Here is a 25,198-nt window from a genome sequence, read left to right as displayed (position 1 = left end):
GGTGTGCTTCTCAGTTCTTAAGGGAGTTGAAAGTGTTTTAAGAAAAAACAGGTATGTGGTGTCCATAACTTTCTCTCTAGCTTTTAGGCTTGGAACAAAAATAAGTGCTTATGGGAATCCATAAACAAGATCACAGAAATGTGATTTCCCGGCGTTAATTAGATGATAAATAATTGCTGCTGAAGGATGGTTTATAAAAAACATTATTTGCTCAAATGGGCTTCATTGTAAATAATCCTGTTTGTTGGCGTTGGATTTTTTTTATTTTTTTTTAATTATTATTTTTTAAGGAAAAGAGAATAAGTGAAACACTGTTTGTGTGGGTTGACTTGATGATAGCCACATTTGGGACTCATAAACAAGGAGATCTCTTTTTCAACATCTCATCGAAATCCTGCTGTCAGTGAAGGCCTACAGAAGTGAGTGATTGTTTTGTTTTGGTTTTGGTTTGATTTTGGAGAGTTGCCATGCTAAAATAGGGTTTAAATCAGGCAGTACAAGAACCATCAGCATCTTATAGCATGGCGTGAGCAGCTGCTACTGCGTGCTCTGCACTGCCACTGCCAGGTATCACGCTGTGAACACAGAACAGTTCCATTCAGCAGTGACAGATTTGCTCCAGATTAGCTGTTACGTGGACCAAAATGTCTGCTAGCAACACAACACGTAGGGCTCCATATGTTGAAAGCAACACACAGCAACATACAAGCTTTGGCCTTGAAGATTTCCAGGATTTCAAAGAGGTGAATTGAAAGGCTTTGAGAGCTCGTCAATGATGTAGCTTAGAACAGATAAAAAGAAACAATTTAAATTAAGTTCCTGACTCAGTGAGAGAGATCTGTGCTGAGATCCTCCCTCTGCAGCAATGGGGAATGCAGATGGACTGAACAAGGCTTGGTTTACAGCGGCTGAGGTGCGGCCTGCAGCATCCTTTATCTTTGCAGCTTGTCAACCAGAAGAGTTTGGCTGAAAATATCTACTTGAAATTGGAGTTTGAATGTAAAATCCTATTACAGAGAACCTCAGCAGTTCCCACAAACTGTTCTTCACTCAGAGCAGAGCAGGACTCCAGCTATGCTTCATTTCTGGAAACAGCATGTAGGCAAAAGGACTTTGTTTCTGACCTTCCCTCACACGAGGTTCTGTTCTGCAGAACAGCTCTGTGTGTTGAATTGGCACATAGAAGCCTTGTTCATCTGTGTGACCATTTCCTTAAGGGTTCTTCTTGCTTTCCCTTGCCAAATCCTTTATCCTGTGAGCTCTTTGTAGCAGGGACTGTTGTTGATGATTGCCATTTGTCTGACATGGTAGAATCCCAATCTGTTACCGAGGTACCAGAGATACAGATACTCTGTTTTCAAGGAAAAAGTGTTAAATACAGTGCTCTGTGTCAAATAATTAAATAAGGCTCTTAAAAATCTTCTTTTCTAGTATTGTGCTGGCTATACATGCAGGTGGTATCTTTCAGCTGAAGGAGGAGGTTTGTTTACTGCCATCCTCCATTTTGAAGTGGAGCCTACCTAAAGTGAGCCTACAAACAAGAGAGGAATCAACTCTTTGAAAGGGGAGATAACAGCAGGATGAGGGGAAATGGTTTGAAGTTGAGGGAGGGCAGATTGAGGTTGGATGTCAGGGGGAAGTTGTTTGCTGTGAGAGCGGTGAGGTGCTGAACAGCTGCCCAGAGAGGCTGTGGATCCCCATCCATCCCTGGAGGTGCTCAAGGCCAGGTTGGATGGGGCCCTGGGCAGCCTGGGCTGCTGTGAGATGTGGAGGTTGGTGGCCCTGCGTGTGGCAGGGGGTTGGAGCTTCGTGATCCTTGAGGTCCCTTCCAACCCTGGCCGTTCTGTGATTCTGATTCTGTGATTCTGCGAAGTGCTGTTGTGTTTCTCCACCAGGAACAAGCAGCAACAAGAATATGATCCATAAAGTGTTTTCTTCTTTCCTCTGTATTTCCTCAACATTTCTTGCCACCCCTGAACAGAGCCCTGGCTCCATTCTGAAACAGCAAGAACACTGAAGAAGATGAGCTCTTCCTCATGTATAGCAGATCTCCATGGTCACTTTTTATCAACCATACACCACACACCAGCACACAAAAGCTCAACATCAACCCAGGGCAAGTGCTTCACAACTTGGAATATTACATTTGCAAGCCTCTGAGAAGGACAACCTTGTGTATGAAACAGAGAGAACGAATTCCAGTTAACTCAGTCTCTTAAATGATACTGTCAGCATTCAAAATAGATGTTTCAAAATCAATGTCTGTGGTCATTTTTTGCATCCTAGTTTAGGCAAGATTGCGGTTACTTTAGGACTGTCCTTGTTCCCTCTTGGTTTGTATTAAAAGAGCATGCTGTTAAAATCAAAGCAAATTGCAGAGCTTGGTCCTCAGCAAGCACTCAGACCTGCCCTGGCAAAGACAGCAAGAGGTCTGCGGGTGATTGTAGAAACTCTGAAGACAAAAGAAAGCTGAAAATAGTCCCTTTAGAGGCCACTGCAGATGCTCTTGGTGACCTCTCTGTGCATGCAGCTGTAAGAAAGACACTTCAGTGTGTTAGCAAACGTGACCACTGTCCTCAGGAAATCCTGTGCAGGGCTGGATGAGTCCGAGCAGCAAATGATGGTGCAGGAAGGAGGCAGAAAGGGAGAGATGATGTTCTGAGAAAGCACTATCTGGAAGCTCTGACACTGAATGGAAAGAATATAGATTTTTAGTTATTTTAAATATGGTGCCTCTGACCACTGCAGCTGTGCACATGGCATCTCCCGTCTATGGAGTGTTGTGCTGTCTGGTTTCTATTTAATTCTGTTTTGTCTTTTTGTTGTTGTTGTTTTTTATATGCACATTCACAAGATGTATAAAGATGTGTAGCTCTATCTGAACCTGAGAGTTGTGTTTCTCCAGATGGGTGCAGGTCAAAGTACTAAAGTTGCTCTTGGAAAAGACTTGTAAACTTTGATGATTTCCTGTTCTCAGATTTTATTAAGACCCCATAAACCTTTTCTGTATTCTCACCCATCACATTTTGAAAAAAACTCAGATACGTAAACCTGTTTTCTGTTATTTGGAGTCTTCTTGGTCTGTGGGTAAAGCAAGAGAATTGGAAGGACTTCAAAGGGAAAAGAAATGCAGGAAAACTTAGCCAGAAAAGTGAGCTACATTATCTACAGTTAATTTTGCATTTCTCAGCTTCCCATCTCTCTACATAACCTGTAAGTGACTGCCAGTTGCTAAGGAATTGACATTAAACCCTACTTCCCCATCTTTTGACACAAAAGGGACCTTTCTGTCTAAAATAGGATGAGCTATGCCAGAAACCTGCAGCATATGTTGGGCAGATAATGCTCCCAGTGTTCTGCCCGTAAGTTTGCAGATGGGTGACATTTTTGGGGCAGAAGCAGAGCAGAGAATTGAACCGATAAAAGTGCAGACCCCGGTTTGTTCCCAGACCCCTCCTGCACTGATGCAATCTGCAGGAACAAAAATTACATCTCTGAGCTAGATCCCTGACTTCCAACCTGTGGTTTGTTTTGCTTTGGAAGGGAGGCTGCAGGTGAAATGGTCAGATGTGCATGGACAAGAGGTGACTGTCCCCAGGTGCCATGACCAGAGATTGTCTGCTGATGCCTGTGGGGCACGAGCTGGGGTCTCTGGTTTTCTTTCCTGCAGCTGTGTAGTCAAGGAGCAAACCTAGCCCCTGGTTTCTGTCTCCCATTCACAGCCAAGATCCCTCCCCTCCCATCGCTGTTCACTCAGTGAAGAGATGTGAGCAGAAAAGGATGCTGTTAAGCTGCACTTTGCTCCAACGTTTGGCACAGCCTTTGCAGCACTGACTGTTTTCTGAGCAGGGATGCTGCCTGCCTTCTAAGCAACGCAGCGATCGCCTACTGCTCCCCCTGAAAGGAGCTGGAATCACAACCAGCCGCATCGCCCGCTGCACAGAGAGTGACTGAGGGAATCGGAGAGACTGGAATATGTGCCTGCCTCAGCAGCACTGCAGTGGTAGAGCCACCGACTGACTACATGCAGGTTATTGCTTTCAATGTATTGCTACGGAGAGAACAGAAGTCGAGATGAAATGCACCGGCCTCCTTTTCCTCTGTTTTTCTGCTGTCATCGTGCATTAATTGCTGAGAGTTATTTTTCTTCCTATGGCTAGCTGCCTGCATCTCTTTTCATACTGCAGGAGAGGCAGTGAGGAAGCGAGCACAGCACAGCCTGGTGCCCTGTCCCATCAGGAGGGTTCTGCATGATGTGCCAGTGCAGTCAGGGGCTGCTGCAATGGTGCACAGAACCTCTGGAACAGCTGGATTTGGGATTATTAATGCTTTATAAAGGTGTTCTGGACTCCATCTAGCAATTAGCTGGAGACATCGTCTGTCCTTTGGGGCTTGTTGTCTGCTTTCTATCTTCCTCTCGTTACTGGTTTCACATCCATCTGGGTCGACAGCATTCGAGCTGGAAAGGGACCTTCCTGGCCAGGAACAGGAGTGCGCTGTGCAGAAAGTGCCGCTGCGAGCTCTGGAGCAGCTGCAGTCTGACCAGCCATGGCTCAAGCAGCAAAGCAGCTGAAGAAAATCAAAGACATTGAGGCTCAGGCTCTACAGGAGCAGAAGGAGAAGGAAGAATCCAATCGCAAGCGCAGAAACCGCTCTCGGGACCGGAAGAAAAAGGTCAGTGATGCTGGGGTGAGCAGCCCTATATTCAGATGCCTGTTCTTGTGGCAGTGGGTGCTTTTTGCTTTTGGAGGGGGGGAGATGATGAGGGGCACTCTGTTCCCAGTACAAATCCATGTGCACAAGGAACAGTCCCTACAAAACAGAAGACAACTTTTGGGGCCAGGAGTCTGCTGTTTATCCTGACAGTGCAGGGATGGGGGTAGAAAAAAGGAGGCTGAAGGGAGAGAGGAAGCAAAGGGTTTGTGTAAACATCAAAGTCTCACTTAGCTCATTTCCAAGTCCTTTCATCATATGCCAGTAATGAATTTGATCTCTGGGATAAATTTTCTGTCTTTCAGCTGCATGCAATCTCCCAGAGACTGCAAAGGAGCAGGCGACACTTACCCCTTTTCCCAGCAAGGAGTGTTTCTAATATTCTCTCTGTGCCCTGCTACTGCCAGGGCACTGCACCCAGGGTACAGTGACAGCAGGCCACCTGGGGAGAAGGAGCAGTTTTGTGCAGGGACCGAGTGCTCTGCTGCTGCTGCGTAGACAGCAGACCAACACAGATGGTGTTGGTGAGGGGGATGTGGATCATCCCTCCCAGCAAAGGCATCACGCTCGCAGGCAACAGGGGGCCAGAACAAGGAAAGGTGCCTGTCCCCTCTGCCGACATCAACATGCAGGAGCCTGGGCTCTGCCTGCTGTTCTGAGCTGTAGCACCTTTCTGGAAAGCCACTGTCAGTTTTCTCTTGCTGCCAGCTCTCCGCGGGAGCAGATGTGTGGCTAAGATTGCTTTGCCGCTGCTTGGAGATCTCTTGTTCTTCTCACAACAGGGCCTGATGTCTATGCTATACACCAATGCAGAGAGGCTAAGAGGAATGAGGTGACACCAAGGGTAATCCAGGGTATGTGTGAGAGGATGTTGCAACACAGAGATGTCTTAGGGGGCTTCTCCTCTGTATTTAGCAAAAGAGTTTGAGACTTCTGCGTGTCTCCTGTGAGCAAGAGGTTTACAGCAGACTTCTGTTGCTTAGAACGTGTCAACGGCTGCTTCTGCACAGCCATGAGAGATGTCCTGCTGAGGGAGCAGAGCAGGCACTGCTGAGCAGCCATCAGAGTTTTATTCTTCCTGCCCCACTGCCAGACCGCTGCCCATTTAGGCAGCCTGGGCTAGTCCTGGGCACTGAAATCCCAATTGCATTCATGCCTGTTTGAAGAGAATGCTCATCCCTTATGAGCCTTTGAGAAAGCCATCCTATTCCCTTCTGCCCTTCACCGGGAATCACAGTGTCAGTGTGTCTCAGTGATGGACTGGGAAATCCAAAGATCTCTGTAAAGTGTCTGGGCTTCTTCAGGTGGAAAGGACCAGGGGGGACCTTCTTGTCAGCTCCTTGTGAGAGACCTGAGTTATGCTTACTGCCAAGACAGTGACATAAACAATGGAGATGGCAAAACTCCCATGAATAAACCCAGGGGCTCTGATTCCCTGAGATGAAACAGATCTTGCAGCCGTAAGCATTGCAGTGCACTATTCAGGACTGTCACAGCACTGGGGGCATGGTGCAAGGTCTTCTTGGAGAATTCAGCAGGATTCTGGCACACTGCAGAGCACCTGAGCTTCAGCTTTCCCTTCCCGAGCATTATGCCCTGGGAACATGCTTTGGGAAGGGAAGCTGGGCTGCCTCACAGCTCAGCCTAAAGCCAGGGCAGACAGAGCCCCTGTTTGCCCTCCATTTCTTCTGGGACCAAAGCTGGGGTGAGGGATGCTTTTGCATGGGGCTGAGCACTGGGATGCCTGACCAGGGCAGCCCAGGAGGGCTCTGTGTTTGCAGAGAACAGTGAAACAGGAAAGAGCAGAAGACAGATATAAAGTCTGTAGGCAGCAGCTTGTCACAGGGTATGGGGCCTTTTAACTACCACACTGGCAAGTCAAACATTGCTTTCTTCCGTGATAACTGCTTACTGCGTGCAGGCTCACAGCTTTTCCCTGCAGGGCCTTTTACTCTTCTACAGAGCAGCTTGTCTCTTATGCTATCAGAAAACAGTTAAGGAGTTCTATTGTGAACCAGGAGATTTTGCTATAGGAAAAGTCCTCTCTTCTTATCCCTTGCTTCCCACTGCCTGAGTGTCTGCAGTGATGGCAGTTTATTGCACAAGTCTCTGTTGGCACCACAGCAAGGGCTACCAGAACATATTGGAGTTTCTCACCCTGTTTTGCAGCAGCAGCTGAGGGGGTCTCTATATTAGCTTGGGTACCTGGCTGGTGCCTTGGAAGTCTGCATGCAGCTTACCATATATCCATGCAGAAGGCCTCTCTGTCAAAATACTCTCACACTGTCCATCAGTATGGACTGAAAACATTGTTGTGTTACTGGATCCTTCTACTTCTCCACATGTGCCAGCTGGTTGTCTCTTGCTCTATATGCAAACACAGGCTCCTGTGGGCAGAGACTGTTTTCCCTGTGTTTGCACACAGTGCTGTATGTTTATGTCTTGGTCTATACCTGCAATTCACTTTATTGGTGTCAGTAGCAGAGGGACAACCAGACATCCTAAGAGGTGCTAAGAAAGCAGTGGAGGTAGCCAGAGGAAGGAGATGATAGCCACAGAAAAAGTTTCTTCTAATTCCATGCAAGCTGATGCTATCTATATCTTGGGGCACGAGTGGTTTGCATTCTGCAGCGTTTCCAGCCATTTTTGTGTTGTTGTGTATGTTGTGTGTCCTGTGATACATCCTCTCAGTACGTTCAGAGTAAGTTCTGCTTGGGCTCTAGAGAACAGAGCCCAGCAGCTGTACCGCTGCTTCTATTTTGCTTGCTTTGAACAAGGAGAATCAAGCCACTTATTTTCTCTTTTCACTGCTATTTCCTTTGGCTTGCAATTGTCCAAGGTTAGGACAGCCTCTCAGTTTGAATTTGTACAGTATCTCACACAACACAGTCTTGAATGCTAAAGGAAAATGTTTCCTAATGAGAAACTTTCAGCATAAAACTTCTGGCTGTTTTCCTAGTTGCCCATTTCCAGGAAACAAAACAGACTACTTTGAAGGCATATGTCTCCCTGCTATCAGATAGCAACCCGTGCTTGGTGCAGATCCTCTACGTGCTGCAGCAGGAAATACTTCAGTGCTCATTACCTTATACTCAAATACATCACAGAAGGAGTCAGAAGAAACTCCACTGTTGTCTTCTGCCTGAAGCTTGATGCTACTGTGCTGTGGAAGCGAGGAGGGGCACGGAGTATCAGGGCAACCAAAGCCTTTGAGACAAGGCAGTACCACTGTGAATGTAACTAGGGTAGTGTGTAGGCAAAGAATTAGAGTGTGCTTCTAGGAATGGGCTCAGTCATTAGCCATCTAGCTATTATCTGGGCTTAGAAAAGAACTTTGCAATTGCATTGCCATCTTAAATCTTTCTGTGTGTTGTGTGTGTTGTGCTGGGCTCAAGACAGCAGTGCAAGGATGAATCTTTTCTGCTGTAAGTGTCCAGGGTGTAAAGCTGGGAAACTGTTTTGTATACACAGCTGCTGATAGACTGGGGCAAAACTGAGCTCCTTTAAGGTGATCCAATGCACCGACTGATGTCGCAGTGGTGGAGGATTTACATCCCCGCCTCTGTCTGCCGAGTGTGCCAACAAGGAATTGATTTGTGTGACAAGAAGGTAACTGTGACCCTCCGAGCACTGTCAAGGTTGTTGGGGAAGCAAGTCTTGTCAGGATCTGGGGAGGATTACATCAGCCGGCTGCACCGTGAGGAGACTCAGACTTTGTAGAAGCGTAATAAACATTTAGTTTGTGTTTTAGGCTGGCTTGGGAAGTATGGGGGCTGTGTGTGATGACAGCTTCCTCTGATGCTGTTTATTTGACCTGCCACTGGAGTGCTGTGCGGATGGAAAAGCTGTCAGGATTAGAGAAAGCATCAGCGCTGTGCTGGGCTCTGTGAGCACCCACTGAGGCCTCCCCTCCAACCCTCTCTGTGTCTCTGTTTCTTTCTGGTGTGGAGTCAGAAGGTAGAGGAGACTCTTTCAAACTTACTTTTGACTAAACTCTATCAAATTTCACTTGCTGCCACTCACAACCACCCTCTAGCATTTCTTCCATTAGGTTGCAATGCAGTGTACGCTGGTTATAATGGGAGCATCTGTCCTCCTAACATTTGGATTTTCTTTCCAGCGATGACATTAAGTACGGGGAAGGGCTGGCAGAGGGCAGGGTGTGGCATATTTATGTGCAGAAATCAAAATGGCAGTGCAGAAATTAGACTTCTCTCCGTGCTCCTGCACAGCAGAGGGGTTACAGGAGCTTGTGGCTGAGCACGTGACGTTGCAATGGGCACAGCCCAAGAGATCTTTCAGATGGCCCAGTTAGAAAAATCAGAACACATATTCAGTAGCAGTCCCTTTTACTTTTCTCACTGTCCACCGTGGCTCTTGGCGGATGTGGTGCTCAGCTGATCTCTCAGGTAAAGGGAGCTAACGTATAATGGACCGTGTTTGATTGCTTTCCCAAATTGCGCACAAAAACTCAAGTCAGTTGTAAGTGAAGAACAGCGTGTACACTGCTGAGCTAGCAAGGCATTTCAGAGCCTGTGCATCTGTCCTTTCCTGACATTTCCAGACAAGGAACTGCAGCGCCGGTGATGGGAGGGGGGAGTGGCTGGCGTGTAAAACATGAGCTGAATGTAGGCATCTGGAAGGAAAGGATGGGAGGTCGGAGCAGCCCCTGCTGCTGCAGGCACGCATCGGCGGGGGGAGGAGGCACACAGATAAAGCTGGTTCCATTCCACACTGCTGCTTTGCAGGTTCTTAAATTATTCAGGTAACAACGGTATCCACGTATGCTTGGTGAACCCTCCGGATATCAAGATACTGGGAGGAGGCAAGCAACATTTTAAACCTTGCAGCATTCCAAAATCGATTTCTGCTGCAAAGTCTTTTAACTGCGCCCTGTCCTCTGTACCTGGTCCCCTGTGCAGTGCGGAGCATCCCAAGGGTCTGCCCAAGCAGAGCAATTCCTATGTGCAGGGGATGAGGCCAAGGGTAGTGCATTCTGTGACAGACCTGAGCTTGGCAGCACGTGCAGCTCGCTTTGTTCATGATAAGAAGCTGCTTCTATTGTGCTGCAGCTGAGGTACAGCAGGCTAGATGTGAGCTCAAAGGAAAGCAGCTTTACAGAGAGCTAAAATTAGAAGTTTGGTCTGAATTATGCTAATTCATTTTAATTGCCTAAGTATGTCAGTGTTCTTCAGAAATGTACAGTCACTTTGCTGGTCTGGGAAGATGCAGCATCACTGGAGGCATGATGAAAGGATGGGTCAAGGATTGCAGAGATTTCTGGGTCCTCTGCCCTACTTCTATCTCTGTAGCAACCGTCACCTCCAGCTCTCAGAATGCCATGGGGGTGGGTTCTGAAAACACTGCCCCTGGGCTGGATAGTCTTATTCAAATCTGAGGTGTGCAGAGGGCATCCTCCTGGACACGGGCAGATTTCTGACATCTCTCTATAAAGGGACAGTTCCGCACAGCAGAACTATCTGAAAATTCACATTTCCTTTCACAGATGAACTGTGTCATGTTTTGAGCCACAGTGCTGCAAACAGCAGCAAAATCCGAGCTCCCTTCCTATTTGCAAACCAAATTTTGCTGAGTGGCTGAAACACTAAGCCAGAGCCATACAGTTCTGTGTAGGGCTGCAAATATAGGGGACTGTGTTAAATCTAGGACTTTGAATGTTGCAGTGAGAAATCTACAGTAGAAAACAAAAGTAGCAGGTATTCACCAAAGTGTCTTGGGGAGGCGGAGGGGGAGAATGCAGCAGCAGGAGAGCATTCAGAAAACAGATGAGGCTTCTATATTTATACAGCGATGAGGGAGGAGGGAGAGAGTGTGTGCGTGTCTGTCTGTCTGTATGTCTGTCTGTTCAGGTCACTGAGAAGCCTCTTATTTAAGCAAAAACGTACTGCAGCAAAACACCAAATAGAAGTGATGGTTACAGTCCTCTACTGTAGTGTGGTAACGGGACTTTTGAGGTCCTGCAGGGTGTGCTCATATCTGTATGTTGGACCTCTGCTATGGGAAATGCAGAGAACACAGTGCTTAAAGCCTTTGCAGAGTATAAACTGCAAAGGAATAGTAAACATATTTCTAAATTTTCATACAGTGATGTTTGTTCAGAAAGCAAAAGATTCTAAATAATCTACAGGAAAACTTTTGTGTGTTCAGAGTCCATTTAGTCCTGTCCTGATGCCATGCCTGGAAGGGGAGCTCTGTGTCTTACCCAGGACTTGCTGATTACAACACAAAGCAAAGAATAAGATAAATGCTATGAGGAATGCTGCTTGGTGGATGAGACAGACAGGTTTGGGGTGAGCTGAGGACAGTTTCAGCTTTGACAATGCACTTCCTACTTGCACTGAGCATCTCTGAACAGAAACTGGACAGGAACTGCCCCTGTCTGTGGATGATCCCCACAGAGGGTTTCCAAACCTTGGGTGAGTGTGGTGGGAAGTGTTATATTGGGTTTTCCCAAGCATTTGACCTTTCCATCTCCAAACATGTTGTGATTAAACTCGATGTCTTGTGTCCCCAGCTGCAGGCACTGCTTCTCATGCAAAGCACTGTGCCTTAGCATCCTCACATTGCTCTACTTGGAGAGAACTGCTCTACTGAGCAGTAGCTGCTGTTCCACAGCCCAGCTTTGCGTTGTCAGTTAAAGCATAGTTGCTCTGAATGATACTGGGAAACTTCAGAATCTCTTGGACAAGAAGAGCAGGGCTGTTTTGGGCTCTACCTTTCTCTCACTGTCAGAACTTTAGGCAGAGACCACGTGCCAACTAAACTTGCTCTTTCAGTCTTCTGAATGGGGAGGGGAGAGTGTGCAAGGTATCCTCCTTTGGTCTGCCTGGGAATCAGCTCTGCTTTGTTGATGACTGGCGTGAGTTTTACATGCATGCCTCTTCCATTTCTAGGTTCTTACTCTGATATTTGAATCAATAATGTTTTGCTGTAAATTGTTTCCATGGTTTTCGTTATAGGAGTAAATAGTCTGTTCTTAAATATGATGCTGAACTTCAGTCATTCCATTCCCTGTCCTTGCAAGTCTCTGCATGGATCTCCTTTTCAGCTGCTTCTCTCTGCTCCTAATTTGCCTTGTGGTGGATGAAAGAACTCAGGCTGGTGATGAGCTTGAGGAGCGGTGGTGTGGGGATGGGAAATGTGCTGGAGAGCTCTCAGTAAGGGAAAACTTATCTGACTGGCTTGCTATGCTGTACTTGTTTTCCCTTTAGTGGGGACGGTTACGGTTCTGCTTCTCATCTTAAATGCTAAAATAGGAAATATATCTGTAGGCCACTGTCTTTCTCATGACAATATTTCAGCTCTTGGGCAAGAGATGCCTTCATAGGGTCTATATTTGTCCTGCAGGCTACGATTTTCTAATCTCTTCCCTTCTTCAGCTCTTTTCCTGGCAGGATTAGCTCAGCTCGCTAGATTTGGTCCAAGCAGAAATTGCTCAGTGAAGCATGGCATGGCAGCTCTCTTCACACACAGGTTGGCCATGCATTGATGCACAATAACGTGTTCCTGTTAAAAAAACAACGTGATGGCCAGCAGGCTGATCCCTGTCTGCACACAGCAGGAAAAATGCTTCCCGTCAAGCCTGCTGCAGTGCTAAGACTGCAGTAAAAGGAGCTACAGTATCATAAGACAAAAGTATAAAATATCTGCTGCCCATCAGTACTGTGTCAGCACAACTCCTTCACATAACTTGTTGAACTCATCCCCATCAATAAGGTCAACATGGAGAAATGCATCTCAGACCAGCCAGCAAGCAGTCCACAACTGCAGTAGTGAAGCACTTCCTTTATAGAGCAGGGAGATCAAGTCTGCATTGGAAAGGGACACTGCATGTTGGGTATTGTGGTCTGCAGACCTCCTCCCTGAAGAAGAGGTGTGTTTTTACACATTGTGCTGCAAATAAATGCAACGTTGTACACAGAAGACAAAGGAAGGTGGCTCAGAAATATCATACGATCCTGTAGTTTGTTCTTGACAGAAAGAATCTATTGCGACCTATTGGGATAAAGAAAGGAGCTCAGCATCCTCAGAATTGCCTTTGTTGTTCTTGTGAGATTTCAGGGGAAACAATCAATCAAAAAACAACAACAAAAAAAACACCAGCCCAAAGGAAGTAGTGTGCTTTTTATACTTTTTCTGGAGCTGCAGCCACTACGGTTAGCTCCCACTCCTCCAGCTGTCTGCTCCGTACTGCCAACTGCTGAGCTCTGCCAGCAGGTTATGGGGAGAACGTGAGGGTGTAAGGCAAAAAGTACCTCAAAAATATGCACTGATCATGTTCATGTTTACATGAAGAGAGATGTACGGCATGCCAGTGACGTGATTATGAGCTGCCAGGAAACAGTAGAGATTCAAGGAGTCTTTTTGGGTGCTGAACCATGAAAACAAGGACCTAATTTTGACGATGGTTCTGAAGGCCAGCATGAGCAAACATGCATACAAACATGTTGTTTGGAAGATGCTTCTGAAGAGGTACTATAGATTGCAAAAAGGTAAGAAAAGAGACTACAGAGCTGGGGGCTTTCAGCTGCAGCTTTGGAGTAGGACGTCATTAAAATGAATGTGCTGGGAATGGCAGAGTGCAGGACATAGACATTATTTCTGTAGGAGACCACTTTGGGTACCTGCTTTTCATGATGTAAAGCATATTCTGTTAGAAGTCTGGCATAAAACCTCCTCAAATAAATGAAATCTCCCTTTGTGCCCTCACATTTCAGGGCTCTTTGGCTTGCATTGGACCACCACAATCTGGGAGCCCACCAAGGGTACATTGGGATGCAGGGGATGGTGTCTCACATTGTCTGTTACTGACAGCAAAGCCTCAGGGAACCGTAGTGCTAAATGCTATAGGTAGTAGCATCTATGAAGGTATGCAGTTGTGCAGTGCCTTTTGAGCTTGGAGATGCCCTTTCAAGGCAGGGGATCTCTGTGTGCTCCTGAGAGGGGATCAAGCAGCCTGCTTGTCCTGTGTTTTCCTTGTTCGTCATCGGGAATTGCTTCCTACTTCTCTGCCTATGATGTGACAGGAGATGGGGACAGTATTAAGTTGCTTGGCTCCACTGATGTTGTGACGCTGCAGCAGCCTTTTCCAGGCTCCTCATTAACTGCTCTGTGGCCAGCGCTGTTCTGGTGCTCAGCTCCCAGCCCTTGCTGCCAGTGCTGATAAACTGGAGTAACAGCATCTTATTTTTGAATTATTTAGGGCAGATTTTTTATTAATAACTCAAATTACCCTGTGAAACAGCAGCTTGTCTGATGTTAAATATTAAACTCTGCTAAGTGTGTGAGCCAGGGCAGAGAGCAGCACGCTGTGACTGCTCTAGCAGCGGATGGCCACGGTGCCCACCATCGTGCATTAATCCCCGCTCCTCAGAGAGCCTCCATCTTTAGGGCAGCCAGATGCACCCCACACAGCTCCCCAGCTTCTGAATTGCATTTTGCATGCTTTAAACAGATCAGCACATCAAAGGCTGGCGGAGCCTCTCTCTGGCGTTTCCATGGCAGCAGCAGCTGAGAGGATTCGGATGTTTCTGGGGTGGGATGGTGCTGTTGGGTGCATTGGGGCAGAGGGGACTGCTGGCCACAGCCGGCACCTTCATAGATCTGCCCAGTGCAAGGCGCTGTCTCCCCATTTTGGGGTGCTGTGATGCAGACCTCTGCCTCTGGACTGCCCACCTCAGCTTCCTCTGGTCTGGGAGAGAAGGATGCTGCACTGCACAGCAAGTAGGTCAGCTGAGTTATAGCCTCAGAAGTGCTTGCTGGTTGGTGCGATGAAGGAAAGCAGGTCATTTCAGTTGCCATTCCTGTTCCTTGTGCTGCTGCATCCTTTGGGAGATGATGAGACGGTAGAGATAATGCTGTCACATGGTTTGTGGTGGGTATGGCATCACTGCAAGTTTCTCTGCAATCAGCTGAATTAATTCCAAACTCATGTGCATCAAAAGATGCGTTCTGTTTCCATTGCCTCCAGGAGCACAGCAGTCTCTGCTTCTCTTAGGCTAGACTAGACTCCCTAGTGCGACTGAGGACACTGTGTTCCTGCATAGGCATTCCAACTGATGCTATGTATTTTGTCTATATCTCCAAAATAATGCTCTTTGAGTGCAAAAGCACTTTGCGCTCAGAGCGAAAGATAAAACTCACAAGTCACAAGATTTTCTTTTTCTTGCTGCTCATATCAGCTATGCAAGCTCAGACCATTTTGCCTTCATCTCTAGAGTAAGGCATTCAGTTTTGGACACACTCTCTCTTATTTTATTTGATTGATTAGCCTCAATCCCAATTATATTATATTATGTTATGTTATGTTATGCTATGCTATGCTATGCTATATTATGTTATGTTATGTTATGTTATGTTATGTTATGTTATGTTATGTTATGTTATGTTATATTATATAGTGTTATCTTGCATTCCGATATCATATTTAGTAAATTAACTTTCCTCCTCAGGTCTGTTCTGTTTTTAGGCCCATCTCCCATCTCCTTACCCTTCCCCTTTGTCCCCTTTCCCCTTTCCTGGGGTGTGGGTCCATGGGTCCCTGCCCCATTAGTCACAGCTGGACCAAACCAACCTGTAAACTGTCAGCACCCTCCCACCTTTTCTGGGCTGGTGGTCCTGTGGGCCTGCTGTCCCCCTGTCACGGACACAGATAGATCTAGAGATAACTCCGTGACATTTTCCAACAGTGAATACACCACATCTCCCATGTGGTAGCTGATGGAGCTTTCAGGGGCAAAGTTCCATTGCTGAGGCCAGGGAAAAGTGCTGATACTGCAGGTGTTCAGTGAAAGATGTCCACTGGGAGAAATAAAATAGTTGATCTCCTTCAAGTTTCGAACAATTGTGAGACTCTCATTAGCTCTGCTAGGTCAGTAGAGCTCTATCTTCACTCTTATTCTACAGAATTGCTCCCTTCTCAAAGTCATGTACAAATGACTATTTCTGGGACTCTTCTTCTGTCATCCAGAAGCATCTTATGTAATTGAATTCGACCATAGGAAAAGATACTGTGAGATGAAATCATCCTAAATGCTAATCATTGAGAACAGGGCTGTGGGCATACAACAGAGGTGTGCATGTCTCTTCTGAATCATTCATTAATTATCCTTAAATGGAACCCACAAGGTTCAAGATTTCAAATGGAGTTTTTGCAGGTCTGCCAAACCGTTCTTCAGAGCATTGCAGTAACTGGAGAACAACTGGCTGTTGTACTGTGAGCAGCTCACTGGTGTGAGCCGCTGTTCTTGCTGTCATGCTCGTATCATGTTGTGCAGGCATGCCAAGGATGCTCAGGAAGTAGATGAATCAATGGTATCTGGAATAGTCATGCCCACAAGATGCACAGTCATCAGAACATGAGTGGCAAAGAATCCAAGGAAGCATTTGGCCTCTTTCCTTGCTCAGCAAGGTGATCAGCAAAGGCACATGTTTCTAAGTTCTGGGATTCTGGTAAGGAGTAGGAAGCCAATTCTCAAGTAGGTTTTGTTCTGGGGTCTCCTCTGCACTGGCACTGCAAGCTGGTGGGGACCACCTATATAGGACACCTATATAGGGCAGCTCTGTGCCAGGATAGGCATGCTTATGTTGTCACAGTCCCTCTGGACAGCATCTGTAGAAAAAAGAGGAGTGACCTTGTGAGTGCAGAGTTTGCTTTTGATGGTACATGAAGCTCTGAGCTCCAAGGAGAAGAGTTAGCGTTGTTGGGTTTTTTTTTCTTTCTGCATGGGAGCCAGAAAAGCAGGGACAAATCCTGCTCTGTGAGCTTCTGCAGTACAAATATTCACCATAATCTCAATGGCTCTCCATTGAACAATCCCCAGGACTAAATATTAGCAACAAACAAATTTTGATAGTACTCTATAGTTTTCACAAATATTCTTGGCAATGCCTTTTATGGATTTTGTTGATGATGGCACAACCCAGTCGATATTGCTCATCCACCTCCCAGGAGAAGAGCATCTAACAACCTCAATCAATTACAGGTACGAAGAGGATGGAGGTTTCCCATGGCTTATTTTTCTATGATTGTGCCTTGATTCTGTAACCACCCCTTCTGTAACCTGCAGCACAGCACTGTCACACCACAGATGTTCCTGTAAATGGCTGTGCTGCACTTGCAGTGCCACCAAGTCTCTTGTCAATCCTTATTTTGTTATTTTTGCCCAGCTGCAATCCATGACTATTCAGAGGAAAAAGCTGTACAAGTTGCAGCTGACTGTGGCATGAATATTGATTGGAATTATTTTAATTTTTGGTGCAAACCTTCCTGCCTTGCTATTGATATTTGAGCCTTTCATCAAACTCTAGAGAATTTCTGTGTCAAATCACAGGTGTACAGCTTGTTTTGCTTATTGCTCTGAATATCAAAATAACTCCCTCTGAGCTCTGTGCAGAGCTCCTGACACCTGTCGGACTGCTGCAAAGCTGGTGACAGGACTGCATACACCACAAAGTGCTGATTGAAGGCTTTTCTTGCTGGTGCAAACTCAGAAGAAAATAATTTGGGAAATAAAAATAGAAAAGGTTTACAGAACTGGTTTCTACGTTCTGTTCAATTGCTTGAAGTGACCTGATTGAACAGGAGGATCTTGGTGGGACCGTGGCATTTAGGTACACTAAGACTCAAAGACCAGGTGGCTGCTGAGAGTAAAGGTACAGCAAAAGGTTTTTCCTTCCCCTTGATGCTTAGCAGCAGAGTCAGAAATTTCTTGCCAAGAGGAGCAGAGAGCATCTTGCCAGGTGGGGACTGTGCATTCATCTGCTCTCACAGGATGTCAGTCTGCACTGCCTCCAGGCATGCATTACAGCTCAATGCTGGATGTTTCTCCATCTTGAGATCCCCAAATAGGCATAATAACATTTGGGAATCTCGGTGGATCTGTAATCTCACTGTTACAGCAGAATCACTGGATTCAATAGGATCAATAGCTGGGCTTAATTAGCAGCAGCTTGATAAGGGTCTCCATATGTCTTTCAGATTGGTACCCACTTGAGTGAAAGCAGAAACTTGTACCTAAAGCAGTAATTAAGAAGTGATTTGCCCTTGGCCCACATTATGGGCATAATGCCAAACTGATTTCCCAGAGCTGATTTTTTTCCGATTCAGGCTGAGTTAGGTGATACTCTTTGCTCTCAGAACTGCTTGGCCTTTAGCAGAGGGGAAAAAAAATGGAAAAAAAAAAAACAAAACAAAACAAAACAAAAAACACAACAGTAGTTGTTAATCTTGTGGGCAAGATTTCTTCTGGTCCAAAGGATGGGGAGCTAATGCAGAGGCTGCTGAGCATTTTCTATCTGTCTCTGCAGCCAGGACAGCACAGAGCTAAGCTGTAGCATAGGCAAGAGTCCATATTGCTTTTATGTGAGAATTCTGCACTTCTTTCATGTCTGCACTCTGTGAATCTGAGTCTCTGAGATTTTTGTGCATGAATGAGCGTAAGATGAATTGGTGTGATAACATTTTCAGCTGCATTGCCTGGCTCATCCAAATGAGGGGCAAAAAGAACATCTTATGGCTCATATCATAAAATGTCAGAGGGGCACACACAGTGAAGCCTTCTGTTTGATCAGTGTCAATGTAATGAGGGGCACTGGCTGCCCAAACTTTCTGATTTCATGCTCAGACTGTTTCTTCTAAGAACTAAGCAGTGGTGATGCTGGTAGTAGGCAGTTGTCTCTTGGAGTAAAAGAGCGGGCTGCTCTTTTCAATTTGCATTTCTGGATTTCCTTTGTGAATTCCACAGCTCAAACAGTTCTGAACTTATGGAAAGCCATGAAAGATTTATTTGATCCAGGGGTACAATGGGAAGAGATTACCTATACTTATCTGCTGCTCAGCTTTGTAAATGCAGTCCAGTGGTTTTCTTGCAAGTTTTAATCTGTCTCATGCTTCTGGGTGCAGATTTTTAGACTGATTTCAGAACAAGTATCTTCCCTTTTTCTCTCTCTCTCACACACACAAGAGGATGGGGAGGCAACCAGCATGACAACACGGCCTGGCAGATGTGCGCAAAGCAAATCTTTGTTCCCCTTCCATCACATAACACTGCACAGCTCCTGCTCTGACAGAGAGCTGAAGAGCAAGTGTCAGTGTGGCCCCTTCCATGCCCTTCCTCTGGCCCATGGCTGATGATTCCAGCACTTTGTAAGCCGAGGAATTGACATTAGAGAGGGGAGGCACCAGCAGTTCTCACTGACTTTCTGTGAAATGACAGATGCCAGAAACAACAAATGCCACAGGAAAACAAGCTTGCTATGCTCACAGAACTGCCTGCTCCTAGCATCAGAGTGCCTGGCTCAGCACTGCAGAGTGCTGTTATCTGCTTATTTATGCCTGCATCATGGCTATTCTCTCCTAGCAGGAGGAAGCAGCCTGACAGCAGCACTGGTTTTCATTGCAACTCTCTCCTTGCATGAAGCTCAGTACCTTCCATTACCCACAGCTGGGCAGCAGCAACAGAATTGCTAAGGATTTAAATTATTCATCTTTTATGCCTGACTCAGCCTTAAAATTGCATTCATGTTTCCTAAGATAACAGCTTGTTGACCAGAGGATCCAGGGAGCTGGCTGCTCTTCAGAGCCTCAGCAGGTGACTGGAGCACAGGGACTGTTGTCCTCAGTAAGCAGAAAGGGGATGTGCTGGATAAAACAAACCCTGCTGCACCCTTGTCCTTGCTCCAGGAGGCTGCAGTGAGGGCTTGGAAGAGCAGCTTCCCTTCAGTGACTTCAGCCCTGGACCTGTCCTGGCACTGCTTCCCAAGCTGCTGAATGCAGGAAAGGATGTACATCATTCTCTGAGCAAAAGCACCATGCTATTTCCTCAAAGAACTGAAGCCCACTGTTAAAGAGAGGTATTTACTCTTCCCCAAGGCAATGTGTTTGAGGTACTCTGCTTCATGCACTCTCCATTCCTTTAAATGAAAGGAAAATAACAGCTGAGAAGGGACTGGCAGCAGCCTGTGGTGCCCGGAGATCCCTTCTCTGATTACATGGAAGACAACAAGGCAGAGAAAGGAGCCCTGCATTCCTTCACAGCTACATCATAGTGCAGCTGAAGATCTTCTCCAGAGGCTCTCAGGAAAGGTCAGAGGCAGGACTCCGTATCTCAAAAAAAAAAAAAACACCAAAACTTTTTGTAGCTGTAGGAGTAGTTTTCTTCAGGGATCCCCTCTTCCTCCTAACTGCTCACAGATCACTTCCTTCTGTCCCACCTCTGTCTGCAGTTGGTGCTGGAGCTCAATCTCAGGTGTAAACCTGTAATGCTGTGGCACTGAAGCACCAGGACTGCTGTGTGCTGTCACAGGACAGCAGCAGAAATTGTTTTTGCCTTGTGTGATAGATATTATAGCATCTGGGGAACAGTGCTATGACAATATCAGAGCCCTGGCTGGTAAAAATCTCCTTGAAGTCCTTGTGGGTGCACACAGCGGCACAAGGGAGCTGACAGCAATTATTCACTGTTTCTTCTGGATGCTTTTTCTCGACGTTGGTTTGCACTTTCTAACAGACTGTTTCTATTGCATCCACTGAAATCTCTTCCCTTTTCAGAGCTCTGGTTTAGCTCTGTGTTAGCTAACTGAACATGCAACGTGATGCTGACTTGTGCAGTCTCAGAGGCCTTTAAGGAGATGTTCACATAGGTGTACAGTGTGGTACTGTGTAAAATCCCAGGGAGTGAGCAATCCAGCCAATCTCAGTTCATGCTCTGAAAACAGGTAGGTGTTAAAGCATTGCCTGAGACTTCTGAAGTGTTTTCATGGAAAAGAACCTGCAGAAAGTTTGCATTATGCTGAGGCAGTAGCTCTGGATGGACTCATAGCCCTGGCTGGTAGGGTTCTATCTTCAGAGGACTCGTATTTGCATTCATGATATGCAGTTACACAGGGAAAAAAACCAGCAGGATCTGAGACATGGCCGATGTTGCCTGGAGGTTCAGAGCAGCAATACATTTTAGAGCAAAAGCAGTGTGCCAGGCAGCAGTTACATTGCTCATCCTTCTGATAATTAACATTTGAGCTCTGCCTCAATGGGAGGAGGAGTTTATTATAGGTCAGACACTTAAGGGATCCCATACTTCCTGTGAAGTACTGAATTGCACTGGACAAGGGGAATGTATTTCCTTGGACTGAGATAAGGACTATTCCTACTCTAATGTTTCAACTTGGCTTTGGCTCAGTAAAAAAAAAAAATTCAACTTCTACATAGTGCAAAGCATTTTTCTATCCTAACAGGTTCTCTTGATTTTCTTTTTCTGCTCCAACTGGTGTAAACTCTGCCAGTGGTGGGCTGGTCTGTTTTATAGGAATTCCCTAGAGGAATGCAGCTGACAGAGCTGATTTTGTTCCCTCTGCAACTGAAAGTGTCACAAGCTGTATTTATCAGTGTGATGCCCAAGCTCTTCTAGGTGTGATCAGGTCACAGCCTTGCTAGTTTGTCCCAGTGGAGAAAGTTCTTGAACTTGTAATTGGTATCAAGGACCTGCGGATTGGTAGCTAGAAACACAAACCGAGTTGTGTGGCTTCCTTGCACCACCCCAGGGCTTTTTCAAGGACCCCAAATAGGGTAGCAAAGCACTGGCAGAAGAATGCACAGAGTGCCAGGTGAGCATGGCTCTGTGGTGTGCGAGCAGGAGGAGAGGGTGGGATGGGAGTGGTCTCCAAGAGGGCTGTTCCTTGGACAACTGGTGTGACTCCCTTGCGTGTCTTTCAGAGAGGGCATGCACCAACCACTGTGGACCCCTTGCCTTCTTGTTGCAAGCAAGGATCTCCTGAAGGGATGCTGGAGCAGGAGTCTGCTGTGCAGGTAGAAGGGGGGAAGGGGCGCGTTCGTTGTGTTGCAGCGAGCCTCAGGCCCTACGAAGGGCCTGGAGCTGCTGTCACCAGAATTCATCTGTCACTTCAGTTCCATCTCAGTGTCCCCCATTTTGGGACCGAGCCCCAGCCAAGGTCTGCAGCAACCAATGAGCTGTTTGGGCTCTGCGCAGCACAAACCAAGAGAACAGTGTGGTTCAGGCCACAGGATTATTTCATTTTGCCTTGTATTTCTGAAGCTCCATCTTCCCTTCTGCTGTTTGAAGAACAGGGATCACATAAGCGAGCTCCTCCCTGTTTACAGCTCAGGGGCATGTTTATGAAGCATGCTTCAGGTGCAACACAGGCTGAGTGCTTGCGTGCAGGGCAGCTGTAATCTTCCAGCTGCAGGCAGGGAGATTACCTCCCTGGGAGGGAGAGTGCCTCCTGCCACTCCAGCAGACACATGTGAGTGGAGATGATAGGGTTCAGTCCTGCTGATAACTCTTCCAGTCTGGCTCCTCACACAATTTATTTGGCTGCAGCATTCAGCATCAGTGAGCTGATCAGACCTGCAGACCCTGGCTGCCCAGGGTGAGCTGACTCTCCTGCAGCAATGCCATGTTTGCATTACTTGAGGGTGAGTACTTGGGCAGTCCCTGCCATGGTCAGGGGCTTGCTGGGCTGCACTAGGGGGAGAGGAATCAGGTCAGCTCAAAGAGGGGTGTTTATATTTGCTTTGGTTTTGTGATGGGGTTTTTTCTTTATTTTTTTTATTTTACTTTTTTTTTTTTTTTTTTTTTTTCTTGCATTCAGGAGTTTAGGTGCATCCAGGGCAGTTAAATAGTTTTATGTCTGCCCCAGAGAAAATGGCCCTTGTCCCCAAAGTATGGTAGCCTAAACGGGCCCTGGAATGGTAGAAGGGCTTTGCTGCCCTTCTTAGGCTGCTGGAAGCTTGCCTAAGGTCATGCTGGAATTCAGCAATGGAGTCTGGCATTAAATCCAGAATTCCTAGGTCCCCCTGGAATTGTGCTCACCTTGTCCTTCTTGCTGCTGCTTAGTTGGGATATGGGGGTGCCCTCAGGTGTTGTGGTTGTTAGGGGGTTTTTTTTGTTTGTTTGTTTTCCTCTCAATGGTACATGTTGATTTCTGTGCTATCATCTTCCTTATTTCACCCACACGAAGCTCTGGGACAGGTGCACAGGATGACGTTTCTCTCTAGGCACAGTGCTGTATTAGCTCTGCTGAGGAGCAGGTGGCTGTGCTGCCACAGCTTTTGCTTGCATGTCCTCACCGGGGATAAGTTGGCAACAATCGATTTCCAGGCTGTGCTTCAGGAACTTTCCTGTCAGTGCTTTCTTCCCTGCATGGCTTCTGGAGGCTACACTGAGCCCAGGCAGCCTGGCTGCACACTGCTAGCAGTGAATCTGCAACCATGCACTGAGTCTGTGCTGAGATCCTTCGCAGCCTCTCCATCCTAGAAGAAAGCCTCATCCTCAGCACTTTTGCTCATGGAAGCAGGTGTGGACTGGCCCCGCTGAAGCAGAGGTAGAGAATCAGCCAGAAGAGATTGCAGGCATTAAGAACAGTTGATTCAAAATACTAGCAAAGAGAGAGAATTTTTTTCCATGAGTCGGACCTTGATGGCACATTCTGGCCTCTGCCGAGTGCAATGGCACTGCACAGAGCCTGGGGCTGGTTTGCAGGATGTGCAGTCCCTCAAAGCATGTCCCTGTCTTCCTTTGTACTGATATTGTCTGTTGCGCATATTGCCTGAGCCATGGCACGGCTGGGGAAGGCAGTGCAGTAGGAAAGAAGGAGATAAAAAGCAGTCTCAGTGCTGCTGCATCTCTCACAGCTGTAAATCCTATTATGTTGTAAGAAGAGGTGTAGCTCCTGAGTGACAAGCACCGGTGTATTGTCTTCAGTCACAGTCTATGTATTTTCTGATGAGGTAAAAATAGCTTTTCTTTTTCAGGATGTGCAGAGAGCAGAGGCTCCTGCTAACATCAAAGGAGTGTGACAGCTTTCCCCTGGATGCGCCTTGCCCCAGCTGGCAGGAGCCTTCGCTGTGCTAATTCTTGCTTTGCTTTGGCTCTGTGCAAGAGGAACAATGTTCTGATCTTCAGCTCCCTATTCCTCTGTCCAGTCCCTGCTGCTGGACTCAGCTCTGTACTTCATTGACAAGTGCTGGTTTGCAAATTTCAGAAAAAGATCTTGATCCTACTGCTTAGAAACTCCATTAGTTCTATCTGGGAAATGACAGGCAGACAGGCTTTCATAGAACTAGGGGATCCTTATCAGGAAGGGTCAGTTCACTATGTAGGGGCAGCTCCCTAGTACTTGCTCATTGCAGATTAAGGAGAAATCCATCTCCTCACAGTCCTGAACCCCTTCCAGCTTCAGCATCTGGCAAAAGGGATCTGTGAGATGGGAGGAAAGGGGCCAATTGTCTACATCTGAACGTGCTCAGCAGGGACAGAGTTAATTTGGCCCTTAACTACACCACCAGTGACAGTCCAGAACAACCTGTCCCATTCAGAGTGCCTAAAAACAGGCTTTCCAAATGCTAATTAGTTGTGATACTGTAAGGATGGAGGACTGTGCCTGACAGAGGGGTCAAATGACTGCACCTGAAAATGTGTCCCCACTTCACTAAAGTCAAAGCTCAAAAACTAATCGAAGAGTTGCCTCCCTTCTCAGATACCTGACAGGGACCCTCCTCCCTTACTTTGGGCTTTCTGCTCTGCCACTTGTGCCAAATTCTCTTCCAGCATTAACAGCCCCTTGATGCAGGAACATGTGCAGATCTTTCATTTCTGCATTATTCGATTCTCCTGCTGCCAGATTATAGTGCCATGTCCACCCCTGCATTCTCATGACTGGGGATCACTGCTGCACCTATCAGCCATGGCCTCTGGTAGTCTGTGCCTTGGGGAGGCCTGGGGTATTATGAAATCTCCACTCAGCAACAATGAGCATGGACAAAGGTTTTGCTCAGGGTGGTGCATGAAAGGAGAGCAAAATCACTTGACAAATGGTTTCCAGAGATGACATCTTGATGCCTTCGTTCTCGTAAGTTCTACTAAGATCTGCAGACCTGTCCTAAATCGCGTGGGCAGGGGTGAAGATGGTGGGAGGGTAGAATTTGGGTATATGGATTTATCCTTTCATCTGATGAGCTTTTCCCAGTGTTCTTGCTTTTCTCTTTCATCTGAGTTTGCAGTATGTGCCTGGCAGCCTCTTCTCTGTGCTGCTCTGGCTGCCTGCCTCAGGCTTCGCTCCTGTGGCCTCTCTGGAGATGCTGTGCACTATTAAATGCTTTCTTCCACCAGGAAGGCTGAAACTTGCTGGTAGGTTTTGTTTCCACTGCAGGGACCACCCGCGTCAAGCTTCTGTGAATGCAGATAGAGGAGAAAGTTCCTGCTGATCAGATGCTGTGGTTTCGGTTTCTGAGCATTCCAAGTTGAATCCAATTCAATTTCCCTTATCTTTTTAGAGAGACCCCAGGAGCCATCTCTAACTGCACTTAATCTTAGTAGCTGCCTTTAGTTTATTTCCAGAACTGACATATTCTTCTCATCCGAGGAGAAAGGATCACCATTAGCACCTGCTGACCTGGGCATTTGATGTCTGCAGGGTAGGGAGAACATGGGGAACTCTGGCCTGAAAG

The 25,198-nt window shown here is 46.7% G+C and overlaps 1 protein-coding gene across 12 annotated transcripts in view; it reads left to right on the top strand.

Moving 5' to 3' along the window:
• The first annotated feature begins 4,533 nt into the window (after nucleotides 1-4,533).
• Nucleotides 4,534-25,198, top strand: part of ANK1 (ankyrin 1) — a 49,572-nt gene continuing 28,907 nt past the window's right edge. For 9 of the 12 annotated variants that reach the window (XM_085242838.1, XM_085242845.1, XM_085242843.1 and 6 more), the window contains exon 1: nucleotides 21,497-21,538. In XM_085242838.1, the coding sequence (XP_085098964.1) occupies nucleotides 21,512-21,538 (27 nt within the window). In that variant the 5' untranslated portion in view covers nucleotides 21,497-21,511. Of the gene's footprint in view, nucleotides 4,675-21,496; nucleotides 21,539-21,994; nucleotides 22,166-25,198 lie in introns of those variants that run through there. The other 3 variants (XM_085242849.1, XM_085242839.1, XM_085242842.1) reach the window with 2 other exon arrangements.

The sequence above is a fragment of the Meleagris gallopavo genome, chromosome 24, assembly GCF_905368555.1.
Source record: "Meleagris gallopavo chromosome 24, MGAL_WU_HG_1.1, whole genome shotgun sequence".
Classification (NCBI taxonomy): domain Eukaryota; kingdom Metazoa; phylum Chordata; class Aves; order Galliformes; family Phasianidae; genus Meleagris; species Meleagris gallopavo.
This window is presented reverse-complemented; position numbering and strand designations above follow the sequence as displayed.